This window comes from Uloborus diversus, chromosome 7, assembly GCF_026930045.1.
Source record: "Uloborus diversus isolate 005 chromosome 7, Udiv.v.3.1, whole genome shotgun sequence".
NCBI lineage: Eukaryota > Metazoa > Arthropoda > Arachnida > Araneae > Uloboridae > Uloborus > Uloborus diversus.
In genome coordinates this window covers 100,712,351-100,734,636 of record NC_072737.1, presented here as the reverse complement: position 1 = coordinate 100,734,636, position 22,286 = coordinate 100,712,351, and the positions used below count along the sequence as shown (strand labels likewise).

General features: G+C 33.4%; 1 protein-coding gene across 2 annotated transcripts in view; it reads right to left on the bottom strand.

Annotated features, from left to right (window-relative positions):
* Positions 1-6,950: 6,950 nt before the first annotated feature.
* Positions 6,951-22,286, bottom strand: part of LOC129225635 (BTB/POZ domain-containing protein 9-like) — a 36,155-nt gene continuing 20,819 nt past the window's right edge. For both annotated transcript variants that reach the window (XM_054860102.1, XM_054860103.1), the window contains 8 exons: positions 17,847-18,111; positions 17,130-17,349; positions 15,156-15,275; positions 12,095-12,204; positions 10,335-10,524; positions 9,951-10,058; positions 9,714-9,792; positions 6,951-8,679 (listed from right to left, as the gene is read on the bottom strand). In XM_054860102.1, coding sequence (XP_054716077.1) covers positions 8,524-8,679; positions 9,714-9,792; positions 9,951-10,058; positions 10,335-10,524; positions 12,095-12,204; positions 15,156-15,275; positions 17,130-17,349; positions 17,847-18,111 — 1,248 coding nt within the window. In that variant the 3' untranslated portion in view covers positions 6,951-8,523. The remainder of the gene's footprint in view (positions 8,680-9,713; positions 9,793-9,950; positions 10,059-10,334; positions 10,525-12,094; positions 12,205-15,155; positions 15,276-17,129; positions 17,350-17,846; positions 18,112-22,286) is intronic.

Here is a 22,286-nt window from a genome sequence, read left to right as displayed (position 1 = left end):
AGAATATCCCCAAATTTAGGGGGTCCGGGGATTTCTCCCCCGGAGGAAATTTTGTAAAATGGATGTAAAATTGTGTATTTTGAAGCCTAATAAGGGTTAATTGGAAAAACAAAAATCTCGGGAAAAAATAGACATTTTTTTTTTTTTAAGTTTTATGATTTAAATGTGCTTTGTGATGTAAGTCAATACTTTAAAAAAATGCTGTACAGGATTAGAAAATATGTAACATGAGAGTAACATACTACTTATTAGAACAATTCATAATTTATACACTTGATAAGAAATAAAATCGAAGCACACTTTGCTTAGGAGTTTCAAAGACTTGTCTAATTATTTTCAAGGTTTGGTTGGTTAGATTGGATGTTTTAGCCCAAGAGCCCTAGTAGGTTATACTGTGCCAATTTTTTTCAAGGATTTTAGAACATTTAATAATTTAAGGCACTTCATTTGCACTTTCCAATCTCTGAAATTAAGCACTAGATTATACAGTTGCACAGTATTATTCAAACTTTGTAAAAAAAAAAAAAAACAGCTATTTTAAGTTTAAAAGAAAAAATAAACTATAGAATTCTCATTACAGTAACCTTCTTTTAAATTATAAGCAGTGCAGAAAACGAAAAGGAATGGAGGTAGTGTATCATTTTTTTTTTCTGGGCTAAACAGATTAACAATATGCAGTAGAAGCAAGATAAAAGCAATCAATACAAAAGAATTTCCAAAATACTGCATTCGGGATTAAATAAATAGCAAGATATGAAACATGTGAGTCACAAAAATTTATTTCAAGCAATATGTTACAAACATAAGAACCATGATTTTTACTTTTTTGATGCAGGATGTAGCAAGGAGCTGAATTTGACATATTTTGGCATTCCTCCCCCTACCATTTGTTAGAAATTTTAAAATTTAAGGTTTGTTGCCACGCTTTTCCAAACATTCAAGGTTTTCAAGCACTTGAAGATGAAATTGGTTTTCTCAAGCACTTTCCATTTTTCAAGGAACAAATCATGCAATTTTTTACGAGTTACGGACCCACTTCAAAGCAGTGGCCCGAAGCTATAGCTTGTTTATCTTATAGGCAAATCCGGCCCTATTACCTGCAGATTTTTGTAATTTTTACGAAAGTTCGTCAGTTTTTACGGTTAAAGGATTTTTACAATTTTACCAATCTGAACTTGTGAATCCAGAAGGTTCTTCAAAATCTTTCGTCTGTAACAACACAAAATATCTAGTTTTTGAAATCACGCAAATTGAAAATAAACATTCTGAAAAGAAAGAAAACAAATCATAACAAGCAGATTGTTCTGTTAGCGCAAATGGGGGAGGGGGGGGGGTTCCCTTTGTTTTAGGTTCTAATTTAAAAATAATCGTCAATTATTATAAGTGTTGCAGCTGAATGCATAGCTCTTTTTCACTATATTTTCATTTGTATACTCGCCCAAATGGTTTTCAGTCCAAAATAGTGAATTTAGGCATATTTTCAGCACCCTAGTGACAGCTGTACTATTTGTATTTAATGTTCTTTTTTTTCTTTTCTCCCATCAGAAAAGGACATTCACTATCTTCTTCATTTTCATTGAACTATTCAAAAAAAAGAAAAAAATAATAATGATTTTTCGTTTTTAAGATTTTGGAAGATGTGTTGTTACTATTTAAAGTCATCCCAAAACTGGGGGGCATTGCCCCTATGGCCCCCTCTTATAAATTCATCCATGCCCATCTGAACTAGTCAAAAAAGAAAAAAAATAATGTGAAAATATTTTTGGAAAATGTGTTGTTACTACATAAAGTCCTCCCAAAACTGGGGGGGCATTGCCCCCCTCTGCCCCCCCATAAATTCGCCCATGATACTCAGAACAAACTGCCCGTGTTTACGTCAACAGACACACGTGGAACGCAACGTGGCAATGTTTTAGTTCCATCGGCAGTTTTGTAAATCACCGCAAGGTAGCGTATTCGAGCGCTGGAGTTCCGAATTTGGAGATGTTACGGAGAGGAGAAATCCGGGAGTCTCCTCCCGGAGAATTTTTCAAAAATGAACAATTTAAAAAATGCAATTGTGCGCTATCTTCGATATTGTTATGAGGACGGGAAATTTTTCGCAATTGGAGCTCCAAAATCAAATTTTATTCGACTTTTAATGATGTTACACTGTCAGAACTACAGGTGCCTCTGAAAAGCTATTTGGCTCCCTGGAGTGAGAACATGGTGCCTCAAACTGCGATGTGGGCTAGGAATTGTGAAGAAGGTGAAGACGGACCTCCTAAACGCAAGGGTGACACGTTAGCGCATGCGCTCTAACATCGTTCAACCACAATCAATGGCGGAGGAAGCAGTAACAACGTAGGTGCACTTCCACATTGAATGAAGTACGAAATTAGATTAAAACTAGAGGTTTCTGCAATTTACTCTTCAAAGTTTCGCGTAAATACAGGCATTTGATCATAGTGTATTGCTTTGAAGGCTTCCGAACATATTTAAGTGTTTCAAAGTACTTTGATTCTTCAGTTTGCGGTTATGTACATTTGCTATTTCTATCATGCATAAATTTCACCTAAAAATGGCTATCAGCACTGGATAAATAACATTTAATAATCAAAACGCTTAAATTAGATATTTGAAAAATTAATTCAACTATTAATTTTGAATATGTGGTTTTATTTGCTTGTATATTGTCAGGGATCTTGTGGATTTTTAACTAAGAGATTTATTGTTAACAATGTGATGCAATCAATAAGTGAACGGAATTTCTAACATTGCTACGTATAAATAAAACAGAAGAGCACGAAAAAGAAATTCCTCCTCCGTCTTGATTTTTTTATTTATTATCTCATGTCAGCGTTATTGCTTTAAGCGAATGACTGAGCTTTTTTCGTCACCGTAGAAATATGTAGTAAGAAGAAATAGATGTTAGAATTCCGTTTTGGCTTTTAATTTGTCGAAAGAGTTCACATTGAAAAAAGTGCTTATTTATATTCTATACGGATAGTCAAATGTCGAATCATATATGCGTACGTATTAATATGTTGCTCTTGATTAAAATTCTGAACGTTTATGAAATTATTTTATTTTTCCATGATTGCAATATAATTGAGTATTTATTGTTCGTGTAAATGATTTACAAATAGTACCTACACTCTTCATTTACGGTACGATCGTATTGCAGTAAATGGGGAAAAGGTGCAATTTCAGCACCGTATAAAGTGCCGCTGGTGAACAAGCTTTTCAGCCTTGAAAGGTGCCAAATGCAACTTGTAGTTTTAACAGTATAGGGGTGAGTTTTCGGGAGCTTTACCCTAGTAATTATTCGAAATTAAAGGCCTTAAAAAATTTAAGACTATTTTAAATTACATTGACGAGGGAGCAGTGACGTAACTACGTACCGCACGACCCCGCAACGCGGGGGGGGGGGGGGGAGACAGAAAAGGTCCAAAAAATTTTTAGCTCTATTTTCATTCAATTTTATTACATTTTTCCACGAATAATACTAAGTTTGAGAAGCTAATTTTGGTTCTGGAGCACCAAAAGTTTGCACTTCTTTTCAATGTAAGTTTAGAGATTGGGCCAATTAAAATATCGGGGGTCCCAGGCCGAGCACTTTTTTCGGGGCGTCCTTGTAGTCAAACATCACAATTTTCGCTGTTTGCTAATACAGTTTTAGCCATTTGAGACCCCCCAAATAGCAATGACCCTAAGCTACGGTCTAATCGGCTTACTCGGTAATAAGACCCTGAGTAGAGAGGCCCCCAAACCCCATGCTCGCAAACTAAACCTTGGTCCGGGGAAAAAATTATCATAATGACCCCACACCCCAAGTCACCTGCCCGGAGAGAAGGAAAAATATGAGTTCTAACGGCATGTGTGTCCGGAAAAGGACAGCCAGGAGAAGTTTTTGGGTAGGATCTGAATTGGGGAACTCAGTGTCAGCATTCCCCAGCCTCCTGCACGACACATATTAAGAAAAATCTCACAACAGAGAGATTTATGCTTGCGGAAGTTTATCAAGGTTAAAATAGGTCCCGCTTAACGAAAGGGGCCCAAACCAGACCCGTCATTTGGGCAATCAGGGGAAGTCTGGGAATTTAGATAATAAGCAATCATGCATTTTTATGTTTTCCCCCAATAAAGTGATTTAAATTCATACCCTCCCCACCCCCTGGAAAACTTTAACATGACGGACCCGGCTCAATCTTAGTAAATTTGAACAATTTATAGTTAGTGATAAAATTTCATTTAAAAAATGAACACAGCTATAAGTTGGATTAATGTAATTTAGCCACAGCGTGGAGCCAATAAGATGAGCTGGGCTAGCCCAAGTTTTAAAGCAAGGAGCTGAAAATTAGAGTTTGAAGCAAAAGCAAAACTGTGGGGACCTTCAGGGTCCTTGATTCTTGGCGGCCATGATAGAAGAGTTGATCGTTGATATAAGTTGATCGTGAAAAACAGAAGAACATTAATACCCAAATGAAATTATAATGTCATGAGTTCTTTTCTTTTAATGTATATGCTTTAGACATTTCAAAATGAAATATTTTTTTCTCTGTTTTTTCCATATTATATTTACTGTCTAAAAATTACTCCAATGCATTAATTGTACCTTTTTCTATGAGAACTTAAAAAAATAGTAATAAGATATCTAGTTTCTTATTGATTGCAAACTTGCAATTAATCCCATGAAAGTATCTAATATTTATCAAAGCTTGTTTTTAAAAATATCCCGACTCAATTTCACAAGTTTTCCTTCTCCCCCCCCCCTTTTTTTTGAAGAAATATAGCAGTACTAAAGCTTGATTTTAAATTCCTTTCCTATTTCAATTATTTTGTGGTAAAAAACATGAGGAAGAGATAGTTTTCGAAAGCTGCTCCAAAGAGCCGAGTTGAATGGAACCTCCCAGGGCACTTTAGTATTCATGTAAATGATCTTTAGGGAAATGTGGATTTAGCAGTAAGTTTTGATCTTTTGTAATCACTTGTCTTTCAAATATTTCACCTGCTTGAGCAACTTATAACCGTGGACTCACAATGGGCACTAAATTACCAGAAGATAAAAGGATCGACGAACGAAGATAATTTTCTGTGTTATTGGTTATTTTGAGGTCTGACAATACACCAAACGTCACCGTAGAATACTTTTTATCTCCTTCGAAAGTAAAAGGAAGTTTTTTTTTCTCCTTTTCTTGTTCTAAAGTACATTGGATGCGTTGGAGGTCTGGGCGGTGAGTTTCTTTCGAAAAGTGCTCTTCTGGGACCTCCTCTTTCATCTTTTCCCTTTCTTGCTCCTTTCGGATGTACATTAGGGATTAGCAGTGGAGGGGACAGGACCACAGAAGATAGATCTATCTTCTATGGTCCTGGGAGAGGGATTTCAGTTGCTCTAACTCGAATGACAGTAAGTTTATTGCCTGCTCTCTGTAACTGTGGAAATGGTATTCAGTTTTTATCCTTTGTGATCCCGTACCTTTTAAAAAAATTTCCATGGTTTAGCAACCGATTTCGGCTTCCACCCCAAGAGAAATTATACTTACTGCATTTTAGATGAATGAGCAACAAGCAAGAATTCTTTTCTTTGTCAGGAACCTTGAATGCATCAAAAGTGACCGGTAAGTACCTCTTCTTACTTAGAATATTATTCAAGACATTCTAAATTATGTATCGCGTGTGTAAACAAAAGAACTGATAATTTTAAAAGAGTTCGAAACGATGCTCGTACAATGTGCATTGACTGTGATGTAGGTTTGTGTATTGTATTTTTCAAAGATTCATCCCAGATCAACTCTTTGTAAAATCGTAAGTAGTTTTTAAAACTATTTTGTTCACCAGTTTGTTGAAAATTTTCCCAACATGAAATCAACTGTACATGTATGAACATAATAACTTATGAAGATATTATTAGATTATTATATCCACTTCACTTTGAAAAGCTTCCCGCCAAACAGGATAAACAATTTAAAGGATCTATCCATATTTCTGAGGAGTTGAAGGTGGGAGGAGGTTCTAATAGAAGTAGGTGTGATGAAAGAGGAGAAGAGGGAGGATGATAATTTGGCAGATACTTGGCGAGCAAACTAGATATCATAACTTTTACAGGCTGAGGGGTTTTGGATTTAGGATGTGTGTGTGTGTGAAGACCTTCTTTTTTGTGCAGAAAAGTTAAGTTTTCTTGGCGGGGAAATTTTCACAACAGGGTTGTTTTTCATGATATTAAGGTTACATTACGAGAAAAAAAAGGGTTTGCAAATTTATTAATCTATAAATTATCTTTATCTCTAAAGCTTTGCTGTTTTGTTTACTTTGCATTAATTGGATTTTACATCTTCCAATCATATGTAAAATTTATGGAAACATTTGGGGGAAAACAATTTAGTTTTTCAAAAAAAGAAAAAAATAAATAAATAAAAAAAAAAAAAAAACACTTCATTGCTGGAGAAAAAGAAAACCACTTGGTTTAAACCAAACAACTGGTGAAAATACTTAAAACACGCTTTCTTTTCATACATAACACTCTCGCCATTGATTCAAACTAATGACTCAAACTCAAATCAGCAAAAATGGAATGATAAAGTCATTTTAAAAACGTTTAGTAGTTTGACATACATTCTAACTCCCAAGCTAATTTTAGCTATGCACACTTGATTGTTTTGAAAAATGTCAAGTAAAACAGCTTAAATTATTAAAAAGTAGATATTTAATATAATTATTTTATTAAATTGAGGCATGCAGGTAAAAAATATACAATTGAACATATTTTTATAGTATTAAAAATTTTATTGCATCATTATTTCACATATTTCTACAAGCTCTGTGATAAGAATGATATATTCAAAAATACAGAAGACAAAGCTTTGTACAATTTGCGCAACACAAGATGAGTTCATGTTTTTACAGTAAATATGTACAGTATATATATATATATATATATATATATATATATATATATCAGTTCACCCAGTTAAATAATGGTTATTGCTGAAAAAAGGATAACCATTTAAAACTATATGATAAAAAGGTTGAAGAGAAATTTGGGTATAAGGTTTCATTGCTAAAATTATATTATATATATATATATAAAACCCGAAACAGGCTAAAATTTTTTGAACATGTATAATAGAAATGATGAAATTAGCTTTAGTTTTCTGAGGTTCGGAAGTTTCAATTCTTGGACCAAAGAAAGCAGTCAAAATAAAATCAAAATAAGGCATTAAAATACACTAAATAGCAAGTCTACAATCTGAAAATATCAGTTTCGGTGAAGTAATGCATTTGATGAATTTTAAAATATTGACTTTAAAATAAAACTGATATTTGAGTCAAAGAATAACTTTTAAATGTATATAGTCACGGGCAATAAAAAATATTTTCAGATAACTAAGTTACCAGCCATTAGTGTACAGTTACATAAAAAAATTTAAAATTCAAAATAAAAACAACAAAATCAAAGTATTTACACTTTCTCATCTGTTTGCAGGAGAAGACTGGAAGAATTCACTTTGTACAAAATTTATACAGATTGATTTCATCACAAAATACTTAGACACACGGGGAAATACATCTAAACTGCAGTATTTAATCACCCACACATGCATACACTATTTTCTTCTTCATTTCAATCAGGCTCACATAAAATATTCCACGATCCAACTTGTCTATCACAAATAAATAGAACATTATGGAGAAAAAGGAACACGTAAAGAACATCAAAATCACAAACACACACATGCCATTTTTCAAAAGGCACGCCATGAATAGGAGATGAAAGATCACGGAACAAATCGACAGTGTGTTCCCTACCCCTGAAGCAGCAGCAAGTAAAATGAACCAGGGGAGAAATATCAAGATTAATCAACTGCTGGAAACAAATCCTAACTAAAACGTTTACCAATTTTGATCAAAATGAAAATTCTGAATATGGACATAAGAACGATTATTAATAATAATTCAGCGCATTGTTTATCTTTTTAACTTTATATCTCTAAAACTTTGTGTACCTAAAGGATATATTAAATTTTGAGATACAGAAAAAAGTGTTTTTTTTTTTTCTTTTTGATCAACGAATAATTTAGATCAGAGTTTTTTTTTTTTTTGAGCATAACAGGCATAAAAGTATCATTTTTTCAAAAATGTAGATAACCTATGTCTGTTAGGATCAGATCTGCAATAGAAATCGCTATCCCTAAACTAACTTTTTTTAAGGAGCTCCTTTTTTCAGTTGAAATAATTTGAGTATAAAATGAGTACAATTGCATCAGACTAACAGTAATCTTTTTCAAGAGATCCTATTATCAATGCCTTTAAGTCTTGAATTTCACCCCAACACATCAATTACACAAGAAAACAAAGCTCACTGAGGTAGGAAAAAAACCGTCGGAATTTCATCAACGCCATTCTACATTGTGAGTTTCAAAGAACTTCCCTGATGAGATACACGTCTAGTGTTCTAAATTGATATTATTCAGAAAGGACCTTTTGATAACGTCATACATCACAGCCATATGATAATATTCCGGTGTAAACCCTCCTTGGTTGCTATGTCCTGGCCACATTTTCTGTCTTAACGCATTCCGTTTTCATAAATTCATCCAAGTTGATGCCACTCACTTCTGTTAAACTACTGCTGGAAGAATGTAGACTTGGAGGGGAAGGAACTTGAGCAGGACACTCAAAATGCACGATATGAAATACCTACAGGACAGTAAGTTTTATAATGTCACAGAATTTAAGAACATTCCAAGACTATATGTACCGGGACTCAACACATGCATATATTAGAAGTATTGAGAAAGCTTTTTATTGTATTTCACAGACATAACAAATTCAGATGATTAACCTACTTCTTTGAGTAGAATAGTTCAATCTTGTGCTTTTTTTCAAAATAAAACATCATCATAAAAACAAAAAAACGCATGCAGTAAAAAATTTATTTTCCATAACAGAGAACAAAATTTGAAAACTTTCCTTGAACCTAGTTTAAGTGTTGAGATATTTTGCAACCTTGCAAACCTTTCAGTAATCTCTTACTGCTTACATCAATATTTTAAAAACAGTAGACTATCGAATATTTGGTTTAATGTAGACCAAAAAGCGGCCACGCTATGAGAAATGCAAGCACAACAAGCTTTACCGGGGAGTTTTATCATTCGGCCAAAGTGTGCTCGAGTTGTCTAGGTTCATGTGGGTTGTCAAGAACCGAGTTTGTGACACTGTCTCTACAATCATGCAATTCAACCAAAACTGAGAAAATAACAGCAGTCAACTTTTATTTGACGAGAGTATCTTAATTTGATTTCTTTTTCATGCTGATTATAATTCAGACAATAAAGCAAAGCCTGTGAGAGATCGACATAAGTCCTCAATTTGTTTTGTAAGAAACAATAACTCCAAGTGTTTTAACTGTCATTGAAAGAAACATTAGAGAGTTTAAACATACATCATCTGGTAGCTTTTAACACATTTTCGAAAGCTACCAAAATAGAAATTAGATAATAACTCTTTCTTGTAGAAGAGAGCAATTTTCAGCAATTTTATCGCTTTAAAGTTAAAATTCTAGCGACTTGGAACATTTTTAACTTTTAAAACCATAACTACTACCCTCACTGGGTGACAAAGTGCTTTTGCGGTGATCTGGTTAATGACCTGACCAAAACTGGATTTGTGCAATGTTCATGCATACTTTCATGCACACACTCAGTCATTATACCTATACAGATTAAATTTACCTCATTTGCAGTGTTATGTGTTCCAACAATCCTGATAAAGACAATAGGTCGAGGTGGGAATGTTATGTTCTGCCAACCACTGTAAAAGAAAAAATAAATGAATAAAACACATTAAATTAAATTTTAGTTCCATCATTACAGTACCTTTCTTTTTTGGACAGCAAATATATCACATATCTAATTAAATTCCTCCATATTAACGCTCATTTACTACAGTATACATTAGGCACAACTTACCGAGCAGCTTCATTCCTTTTATCTACAAGCATGTGCCAATGCTGCTGGTCTCCAGACACCTCAATGTAATAATTGTAGCGTCGGTCATCACAATCCCACAACAGCATCCTAAACAGACAAAGCAAAAGGTAAAACCACACTAACATTTATTCATCTCTTGATTAAGTTACTTCATTAATTTAAAAATTAATTGCTATGATGAAATAATGAAATAATATTTAAGGAGGCACATGCTGAAATAAAGTCCAACTTTCCAAATGATGGAAATAATTACAGATATATATAACTTTCAATGTTTGCATTAAGTTGAACTGAATCTTATACTAAACCTATGATTTCTAACACTCCAATTAAGGTCTTTAGATCATAATAAAGAAGGTTCACCTCATGGAATCCAGTACGAAGGGTTGAGCTAACTGAACTACAATGGCACCACTACCAAGCTGATGACACGTATACCCCGAGTCCCAATCATAGTTTTCTGTGTCTCCATTGATAAGGGCATTTCGGCTCCGGCTTACACCTTCCGTGACCCAGGCACTTGCAGAAGTGGTGGCAACGTTATGGATGGGATCTAATTGAAATTATATCATGCTTTAAATAATATTTTAGAATATAGTACAAACAAACATATCCATACAAAAAAGTGCCTATTATTTGGGACATAAATATTTACAACAATTTTTGTAATATGATGTAGTTTTCACATCACAGAAAATAGAAAATTAAAATTAAAAATTTTAATCAAGTTTTTCAAATAAATTGCAAAACAACAATAAATTTAGGATAGGTTTTTTGATTCCTGTTGGTGAAGCATAGTAAATAGAAAACAATATTAAACAATGATGCTCCAGTTAAAAACACTGATTTTTCTGCTAACTTTTTCCATAAAACTACAACAAGAAGGCATCGAAAAACTTGTACCACGTTTCGACAAATGCTTAAATAACAGAGGTGATTACTTTGAAAAGCAGATTTTGATTGGAACTTTAAGATACCAATAAAGTTAACGCAACATTTCAATCTTTTTCTTTTTCTTTCTTTTCTTTCTCTTTTGCTTTCTTGAGCAACTTTTTGACTGACCCTTGTACTTCTGCAAGCAAAGATACAAAAATATTCTATAGACAATCCTACTTTATTTTAAGAAGTCCAACTTTTGTGGAAGGTCAGACTGCGACGTTTTCTACATAGAAGTATCCAATTGGAAGCAAAGACTATAAACCACCATATGCAAAAGCTTAAAATTTGGTTTAAAACATATTTCAGATTTAGTAACAATGCACTCATGCTTTTGTCAGAATGGTAGTCTGTCAAATCAAGCACTAAGTTTGCAGTTCTCTCTTGCTTGCTTTTTACTTCAATGAATAAACTTATTATGTATATGTACAATTGTTCCAACTTTTGATTCAATTTTTTTGCGCTTTAAGTTGAATCATATAACTTGAAAATTATACTTTATGACAAAAAACAAAATTTGTCTGAAACCCTCAGTCTAATAGTTCTTAGAACCATACAACTACCCAGGAGACAATTTATGACAATTGTAATCCAGCTTTTTGGCAAAACAACCACTAAGTTGTTTTTTGGAGCCGTTTGGCATGCCTAAGAGATTAAATTTCATGCTGCTGAGGGAAAAAGTAAGTTATGAATAAATATTCTTATTACTTTAGGGCACGGGTTTTCAAACTGAATGTCATGGCACCCTGGGGTGCTGCAAAGTGACCATTGTAACAATTATATGTATATAATAGAACTTTTCTCCGCACGCACCCCACCTCTTAGCCGTAGGCCTTAGGTTCCACCGCTCATATATAATAGAACTAGGCTGGTGTGTCACGAGAAAATTCTAATTCTTCAAAGGGTTCCGCAAATCAAAAACAGTTTGAAAACTCCAGTTTTAGGGATAGCATGTCAGGCATTGCAGATTGTTACTGATCATTAATTTTAGGGGAAAAAAATATTTTCAAATAAATGATTTTTTTAATTTATTTGATAGTAACCATCAATTTCATGAAAGGTGCTTCTTCAGACTGCAAAATACTTCCAAAACAAACATTTGGTTTCAGAGAAATAAAAGTTGATAAGGAGATTGAAATTTTTTGTAAAATGTTTAATCATAAAATAAAGCAAGATATAATACTCACATAGTAAGTCTTTTTCCAACCTGAAAGGTCTGTTTGTATACATGCATTCAAATGAGACTACATGAAAAACCCTATTGACTGTATTGTGAGTGCCAACAATCCTGATATACCTGAAGAGAAAAAAAATTATAGCACAAAAAGAAAAATAACAAATCTAACTACAGCGTTAACTTTAAATTGATTTAATGGGACTTATCGTCTGACCACGAATTGTATGGAAAGACAAACATCCGTTTTACAGCCAGAAATGGACAAATCTATTATTTTTTACCGATGTCAGCTTTTGCAGAAGCAGAGTCTCATTCAAATGAGCGGAATAGGCACATCAAATTTATACTTTTCCCCTCATTCACATATTTTCGTCTTATCTAGATGTTTGAAAATTCCATGCAATCCGTGGTTGGACAATACAGGCATCAAAAGGCAAACCAAATTCAAAACTATTGTCAAACAAACTATTTTAAGTTACTTCTCCAAAAAAAATATAACTTAAAATTAAATTTCAAAAAGTTTGTCCTTCAGAATTGAACTATTTTTTTCAAAGAATTTTGTTTTTTAATTATTATTATTTTAAAGTCTCATATAAGCTTAAAACCCTGAAAGATCGTTTGCTTTGTGGGATTGGCTGAATATTTTCATGCTGCTGGCTAACCAAACAGTTGATGGCTTTATAGGACTGCTTTAACCATCATTTTATGCAAATTAACTTTCTAATAACAGGGTTCATACTCTATTTGAATGAAAAAATTCCATGATTTTTCAAGACTTTTTCATGACTTCATAAAAATTTTCAGGCCCTAGTTTCATGAAGTGAATAGTACTATTTAATATCAAACTTGGCATTTTTTTGAAAATGAGCATTAGCAAAACTTCTACTTCAATACCACTATCTCATCCAAGCATTTACTTATTGAAAAACAATCAGTGTACACCTAAAAAACTAACGTATGTCTTCTTCATATAAATTTAAGTAAAAATAGAGTGAATCGAATATAATGATGCTTAAATGTCTAGTTTTTTTAATATGTTTTTTTTAATAAACAGGCTGAATGCTAATGAATGGGACAAAGGTTGAATGAGTTATTACTCATTTTCAATAAATTTGCTTTAAAAGGCTCTCAGTGTCAGCAGTGCATTTAATCATCCGAATAACTTGACAGTACTTTGGCTCTTCAAAGTAAAGAAACATTCTTTACTAAATTCATGTTTTTAAACCAGATATTTATTTAAAAAACACATTCAGAAGTGAATATATCTTCTGATTCAAATCTACTTGTTTACTTATTTGCACATTTTCAAATGCATAAAAATTAATAAGTTCAGAAAGTCTGGAACATAATGTTTGATTCTTGACATTGAACATAGCAGTGGGTCGCATGGATTAGTTTTGAGAACTGTATGTTGGGCACTACTGTTTTAGAGCATTAGAATTCCCCTATTTCTGTACTCTCCTATCACCTGACTCATACATATCTTTTTTTTTTCAAACCTTCAACAAATTAAGATAAATTTAAAAATAAACTTTATACAAGTGATGGAAACGAACTCGGATGCAATTGAATTGCTCTTTTTGAGTGAGTGTGGCAAAATCAAGAACATGCAATTTTGCTACTACAGAATATAAAATTTTAAAAATGTTGAAAATAATGGTAACTTCAAAATGAGTGATGTCCAAGCGGTAAAATCGCATTGCAAAAAAAGAAGAGTGGCTGCTACAGAAGTGGATGCAATGAGATTTCAAAACTCAGATTCATTTTTGGGATCGTTATATTTTCCAGTTTTAATAGCTTCTATGCGCAATACTGTTAAATCACTAAAAATTTCTAATGCTCTTTTAAGCAACTGTTAATTTATCTTTGCCCAGAACATTTTCCCATGACTCTAAATAAATTTCCACAACTTTGAATGAAAATTTCAATTTTCCATGACTTTTCCAGGTATGAAATTTGCTAATTTTTTCTCCATGACTTTCCAGGATTTTCATGACCCGTACAAACCCTGTAATAAGGATTCCAAAAAGCGGCCTTTTATCACTTAATCAAGTTATGTAATACAGTATATTATATATTATCGTAGTAACTTAAATTATTTTCTATTTATAATAAATGTATATATCGAAAGAAAAACAATTGTAATTTAAAAATATAATTTTTATAGCTAACACTGAAAATACAGGTACATTAAACTAACATAGTGAGTACCAGGTAATTGAATCAATGGTTAATTGAGTCAAAAACTTTTGAGAAATCAAATTCTCAAAAACAGAATGAAATCCAGCTTTAACATTAAAAACTCAGATATTTGAATCAAACACGGTGCTTAAATGAATCAAGTGTATGTGACTAACCTTTTCCCACAAACACATGGTGCATCAAGTTTTTTTTTTCTTTGCCTTCTTTTAGTAAAATGAGATTCCCCCCCCCCCCCCCCCCCAAATAGTAAAAAGAGGATAAGGCAGAGAGTGGCATACTATTTCTCCAAAAAAGTAAAACAACACCAGTGAGACGGAGAAAGACATGGCATTAACGGACTTCTGAGCTCTAGGCTTTGTCACCGGTAGAGTGAACATTGGAACAACAAGGTGCAAATTTTGAGGACTATAGGTAGTTTTATGATATTGAAAAAAGGGTGTCTAAATTAATTACTACCTATTTTTAGCAATCAACAGCAAATATATTTATTGAAGCAGATAAGTTAAAATTTGAATTTTGAAATTGCACTTTCATGCTGTTTTACAATTTTCTTTAAATAATCAAAGAGTGCACATTTTGAGTTAATAGCAGACTTTTAATGATATTTTATCTGGTTTGGCTAAAAATTAAATGTAGTTCTCGTAAGTTGTGTGTAGAATTGCACATTTAAAAAAAAAGCACATTTTTGCTTTATTGAACCAAAACAAACATGCTTCAAATTAGCAGCGGTTACTGTACCAGTTTTATGAAATGGCGAAACAACGGTATTTAGCATATCAGTGCATTAGTATTGCAAACACTAAACACAACATTTAAAATTTACTACAATGAACTTTTCAATTTATAACAACTGACAGATTTATACCAACCTCACCACTCGAGGCTTGAAATAAAGCTGTTGCCATGATCGACATAGATAGCGTGTATGATCGATGACTTTGATCCAATCTTTTTGATCGACAGAAACTTCAATATAATAAGAATAGGACCTGCAACAAATTTACACTTAATATGAATAAAAAAACTCAATATATTGTTTGGCATATTCTTCATAAAGTTAACTACTTGGTACTGCATTATAAAATAAAGCATTCTAATTAAATAGCACACTATGACATTATTTCAAATGCACATGTATACTCATTACCCAATAAGAACTTAATCATTCTTTCTCAACCTGTCAGCCTTATGGAAAAAACAAAAGGAGATTGCGTCAAAGTTTCAAGGGGAGAAAAAAAGGAGATTTTAAACAACTTAATCTGAGGAGAAAATATGGTTTTATCTAGCACTTCTAATTCAAAACATAGGAATTCAGTCTATAAAATAAACACTACCTCAGAGTTCTCTAAAAATCCTTGCAAAATAGCAAGAAAATGACACATGCTTTGTCAATCATTTGTTTACTATAAATGTTTGACAAAACATACAACTACGTCAGCAAAGCATACACAAATACAATTTATATAAGTTTCATTAGTACTAAGACACTTACATCATCTAAACTATGATTTTAACTATGTTAATAACTTGGAACTAAAATTTAATACTAGTTGCGAAGAAAATTGACAAACACATGGGAAAATAAAGTAAAAAATCATGTGTAGAATTTTCGTGGAAGAGTCAAAAAGCTACGGCATTGTCAAGCATTAAGGATCTCAATAATTTAAGAAAAACTGACCAAAAAGTGAAAGTTTCAAGAAAAATGGGAGAAATAGATCCTTAAACGCAAGTAAGCTAGCAGCTCTGCATTCTGACAATACATAATATGTTAAACTGAAATTTTTAGACAGTTACACTCAATATGAATTAATTGCTTACTGTTCCTACAGTATTTGATACAGCAAACAACATAAGAATGATGCACAATTTTGATCATGAAGAATTGAATAATTAATAAAACTTACAGCTACAGTAAATAACTGTTCCAATGAAAGACTTATAAAAAACTTAAAGCCTTCTATTAGATAAAAGTTATATTACACAAAAATAAATGTTTTTATTAGCGTTTATTTATTATTAACATCACAGCCATCTTAGAAAAAAGTTTTATAAAAAATTGCAACATAGCTTTGATCTATGAAAAAGCGGAGCATTACAGAAATGTTTTTGTCAATTCCGGCAAAGATTTCATTTCATAGTAGTTGCAGCTGCCCCTTTCCTAAATGCAACACAACAAACGACATGAGGCTGCGACATGCATCGCAGATTCTTGAGAAAGTCTGCAAACTATTTCTTAGTCAAAGAAGAAAAATATTAAATTTTTTAAGGGAAAAAAAATACTTTCAGCTAATGAAGATTTGTATCACATTTTTAGAAATGTGATCCATAGGTGGCTTGCCTGCTTGTATATTTGTTATTGGGTACAGTTATTTAAGTATTTCTTGGTGTGGATTTAGATTTTAACGAAAGATCAAATGATGAAGCAAAAGGATGTAAGTGCCAAAATTAAACATTTGGAGATAATCAGTGCAAACGGTAGGTGAGCCTCTCCTCTGTAGTGGTGCAAGAGATTGTACTAGTAGTCTTTGTAGGTGTAGAGCTCTACAGGATGATTTAGAAAAACTTTTCAATGAAAGCCTACTAAGGACCACAGCTTTAAACGCCTTTTACTCAAAACTTGAAAATGTCCATTTACATCCCTTTGCTTCTCACTGTCTCAAATGTTGATTTATCCTACAGAACATTTGTTTTTTTTAATCTGTATCGCAGGCTGCTGAAAAAGTTCCTGCTATCAGGAATGCAAGTATGCATGAAAAAGAAAAAAAAAAAAAACATTAAAAACACACACAAACAGAAAAAGATATAAAATTTGAAGCTCCTACATGATTTCAAATTCCACTGACCTCATATCCCTATCCCACAGAAGCATCTTCATGTGATTGATGATACACTGCCTTCCAAGCATAACTAAGATCCCTTGACCATTATTATCATCAATGGGATGCCTCGTAAAGCCACGCTCCATGTCATAAGTGTGGACATCTCCATCCAGAAGGGAAGTGCGTAACTCTCCGTGTAACACTTGAGCACCATGCTTAGGAGATGCCACATTTTCTTCAGGCACTAGAGAAACATTAAAATTTATTAAAAAGGGAAATCAACTGTAGTTGGGTAAAACCAACTAGACAGCCTCATAATCTTGTGATTAGGATCTGCGTAGCCTTCACAATGCTGCCAGGCAGGGGCGTGCACAGAAATTTTGGGGCCTGTCACAAATGACTTTTCTGGGCCCCCACTCCATATTGTTTACCCCAATATTTCAGACCTAGTTTTTAAAATATTGGGCCCCCTTCAGGTTCAGGCTAGCAATTGTCCCTTCTCTCTCCCCCTTCCCCCGTGCATGCCCTGCTGCCAGGTTAGATTAGATACAACAATAGTACAAGAGCAGAAATGTCTAAACATAAACTAGTCACTTTAGAAAACTTAATTCATGTTCTTTTCAATGATTTATGATATCTTTTTTTGCAATTTTCAAAATAATTGCACAATTAACTCAACATCTTAAGTAGAAAAAAAGAAAAAGTAAGAAACACTAAACAATGCAACACGAATATACTTACTCAAATATCCCCGATATTTTAAATCTGTATCTCTGCTTTCAGTTCTTGCTTTTATTGCATCAAGAATGGTATCAGCACTTACAAGTCCAGTAGGCCTTACAACATTCAGCAATTCAGGAAGAGCCATAAGGGGCAAGCGTATAGCGGATAAGATCTCACTCATATCTACGTCAGGGTTTTGTTGAGCCCACTCGCAGACAGCACGAAAGATATCAACTTCTGAGGCACAGAAAGAGTCTCTGCTAATCATTTCTTTCAAAGCAGTCTGTAGGAGAGAAATTTATGTAACTAACTCAAACACTACTGATAATTGAACGAAAATAACAATTAGATTTAGCATGCTACATGTTTAATTTCCTTTTTAAATTTTAACATTTTTGGAATTTTTTCAAATCATAAGCTTAAATTTTGTAAAAATGGAAGATATGTTTTTTGCTCCTATAAAAACAGTAGTGTAGTCCTGGGGAAAAGAAGAGAGAGGCTGGGTGGAGCTTACAAATACAAGAAGTTAATTAAATCAAAGATTGGATAAAGGGTGGATTACTCACAATAAAGTTTAAAAAAGTGGGTGGACAGCTGCGTAAAAACAAAAAAGCAGCTGGATGCCTATCCCTTGCGCTACCACTATGTAAAAAAACATTTCAGCCCAACTAAAAGTATGAAACTTACATTGGACATAAACTGAAAATATCGCTGACATTTTGTTTACTTTTATAAATTCAAAAAAGAAATATACATTAAAGAGCTAAAAGAAATTGCTTGAAATGGATAAAATTACATGATCGAAGTATTTTTTTTTACTCCATGGATACAAGTGAAACAAGGGATTGTTCTTTGAAAACAAATAGCAGTATTTACTATAAAAGCTTTATTTCAATGTAAAATATAAATACAGTTGACTCTGTTTAACGACTTTCAAGGGACCACAAAAAATCGTCTTTAAAAAGAATGTGTCCTGAAAGAGAATGCTTTTAAAACTGCAGTGGAACATCTGGGACTGTGAAAAGCCGTCTTTAAATAGAGTGTCATTAAACAGAGAGCCGACTGTAGTAACAAAAAAATTACAAAAATAAAAGTGCCATTTATATCATGAACTCTCTCTTTCTCTCTCTCTAGTTAGAACACCAATGGGATCAAACAAAAATGTACAGATTATAGGGGTGTTCATTATAAAGGGAGGCGGGGCACAGCCGGTAAATGTATTTCATTGCATTCATAGATTGCATTCAGTATTTTTTCAGCTGAGTTAGAGAAAAAGAAAAGAATAATTTTTAGCCTGTTTTTGCATAGTGTATACTGATGGAAAGCACATGTTACAGTGACCTCTCACTTATACGCGACCAAAGTGTTGGCCTAGTGCCCTTTAAATAATAATTAACAAGACTTAACTAATTCATCTCACCACTTATCTCACGATAGTATCAGTCACTTGCCTAATCCTAGTATGGGAGAAATTTTCAATGATGTTTTTCTACCTTCTAATGCGGATGCCTGAAGATGTATCTCACACATGCAGTCGCCGATCTATGACGTCACGATCTTTACGTAATCGACGAAGCATCGTAGCTGATCGGCACGTGCCCGATGCTCATTGGCGAGGCACTATGCTGGCGTGTATCAGAAGGGGATTTGGTGTCCGCATGCTAATGAGTTGACTTAGAATATAAGGAAAGGTTTCGAGTAGGAAATTGACTTCTTCGGCGTTTTTCTCTCTGGCTAGTTGACTCGAGCGCTCGTTTGCTTTTATGCAACGATGCGGGTTTAATTTTAATAGATAGTTAATAGATTGATATAGCTCAGCTCTAGTTCGCATTATTTTCAAATGTTTTTAATAATCTTAAACTAACTTTACTAAATTACCAAATAAATTTGGTTTTTATTTTAAGTTGTCTTCAACTATTTTTTAATCATGCATTTCTAGTCATATATTTAATTAGGTTATCGCATTTGGAGGTTATTAGTCTTGAGTATTCTCTTGCTCATTAAAAGGTTATGGGCAACCTGGACTCTGTTTTCGATAGCCTATATTTTCAGTAGGACTGGAGATAGAAATGATGTTTTTGACGTCTGTGATAGTTTTCCATGGGGGGGGGGGGTATAGAAGATTTTTTTGACAAGAGCATACTGATGATAAATATTAGATTATTAGTGCTCATTGATATTGTCTTCCGACTTTGTGTCGAAATAATGGCGAATCCCCAGATAACTATTGAGAAATTAAATGGCACAAATTATGTGTCATGGGCAGCAGATATGAAATTTGTCCTGATGGAGAAAAACGCCTGGGACATTGTAACTGGTAAGGAAACAGTGCCAGTAGACTCTAAAGATTCAGGATTTACTGATAGAGACGTTCGTGAGTTTTTGGCCAGAGAACGAGCGACATTATCTTTAATATATTTGTTTGTAGACAACGAATTCAAAAGAATAATAGAGCATTGTGAGTCGCCAGAAAAATCGTGGGAATGTCTAAAAGCACACTTTTATCCTGATAACAGATGTGTGCATATGCGGACTTTCACTGAGTTAACAAACTGTCGAATTGAGCAAGGCGAATCCATAAATCTGTTCACATCAAGAATTCGTCGAATTTATGACAGAATAAAGGGAATCGACAAGAATTTTTCTGAGTCATACTTAAATTTTCAAGTTTTAAGATATCTTCCATCGGAATATGACAGCATTTGCCAATCAATTTTGAGAAAGAAATCCGAGGATTTTTCTTTTGATGGGATAGTACAGGACTTAATTTCTGAAGAGAGCAGATTAAAGCTGAAGGACGAGGATAATATTAGCGCCAACTACGTTGCTCCAAAAGAAAAAAGATCGTGCTATAATTGCGGACGTACAGGCCACATCCGCAAAGATTGTAGTTTTCCAGAGAGGAACTGCGGAGGAAGTCCATCCACAAGCTCCAAGAAGTCAAGTTATGGCTAGAGGAGGTCAAGAGGAAGAAACAGGAACCAGTATACCAGAAGAGGCAACTCCTCATCACCGAAAAAGTGTGAGTACTCTTCCAAAACATTTTTTATTTTGGAAGCGAACTCCAATGAGATAGACTGTAATCCTTCATCATGGGCATTTGATTCGGCGGCCAGCCATCACTTTGCAAATAATAAGAACTTTTTCCATAAATATGAACCTGTAAATGATCGAAAGATGGCCGTAGCAGTCCAAAATCATGTTTTTCCAATTGAGGGGGTTGGAAAGATAAAGCTAAAATTTGGTCCTAAGACCATTAATTTGGTAAATGTAATGTATTCACCGCATTTGCAAAGAAATTTACTACAGTAGAAGACCGTTATAACGCACACCTTGGGACCAGAGCTTTTGTGTTATACAGGTTTTTGCGTTATATAGATCATTTCACAAATTTTGAAACTAATATTCAGAATATATCTATATATATTAGCACTTCAGAATGAGTTTTATCTGCAATGAGTATTAAAGTACCAATATTACAATTGGTTATTCACAAATAAATATGTTTCACAATCAAAATCCTGCACTTCTGCTAGCTTCATGGTTTGCATAACAGCTGCATTTTCAAGAGCCATCTGGTATTTTCTGTTTACTATGAGTACTAATTTTCAATTTAAAAGCTTTGAAATAAGATGGAAAGATGAAAAACTTCCAAAATTTAATTTGCCTAACAATTTTTATGTTTGCAAAGCAAAACAGAGGGATTTTTTAAACTTCAAAACCTATTGTTTACTTCTGAAAAGTAGTGCGGTTTATAGAGAATTGCGTTATACAGGTCAGCGTTATAACGGTCTTCTACTGTATCTGGTCCCAGATTTGACCAAGCGGGAGCATGTTTTAAAGGGGGAAAAGGTTTGGTAACTGTATCAGATAATGGCGAAACAATTTTTAAAGCTAAACTATCTGATGGCATTTATTTTGTTAACCCAAAGGTAATTTCAGAAAATGTACATAAAAATGTTAATTATGAAGCTGAACTGAAAGCTTAGAATTATGGCACAAAAGATTTGCTCATGTAAATGTCGATAATATAAAGAAAACTGCTGAATATAAATGTACTAGGGGTCTACTAGTATTTAAAAATGATAAAGTAAACTGTGAAGATTGTAAATTAGGAAAGTTCAGACGCGTATCTTTCAAACCAATAGACGAAATTAGATCAAAGAAACCTTTAGAATTAATTTATAGTGACATTTGGGGGCCATCGAGTATAGAAGGTAAAAGAGGTGAACGATACTTTCTTTCAGTTGTTGACGATTATTCCCGTAGGACGACATTGTACCCATTGAAAAATAAAAATCAGGCAGCAGAAATTCTCATTAATCATATTAAAAGGGCAGCGAGATTTCTGGGAACAAATCTGAAAGCAATAAGAACTGACAATGGAGGGGAATTTTCAAATAAAATTTTAAGTAAATTTTGTCAAAATGAAGGAATTAAACATGAATTCACTAATAG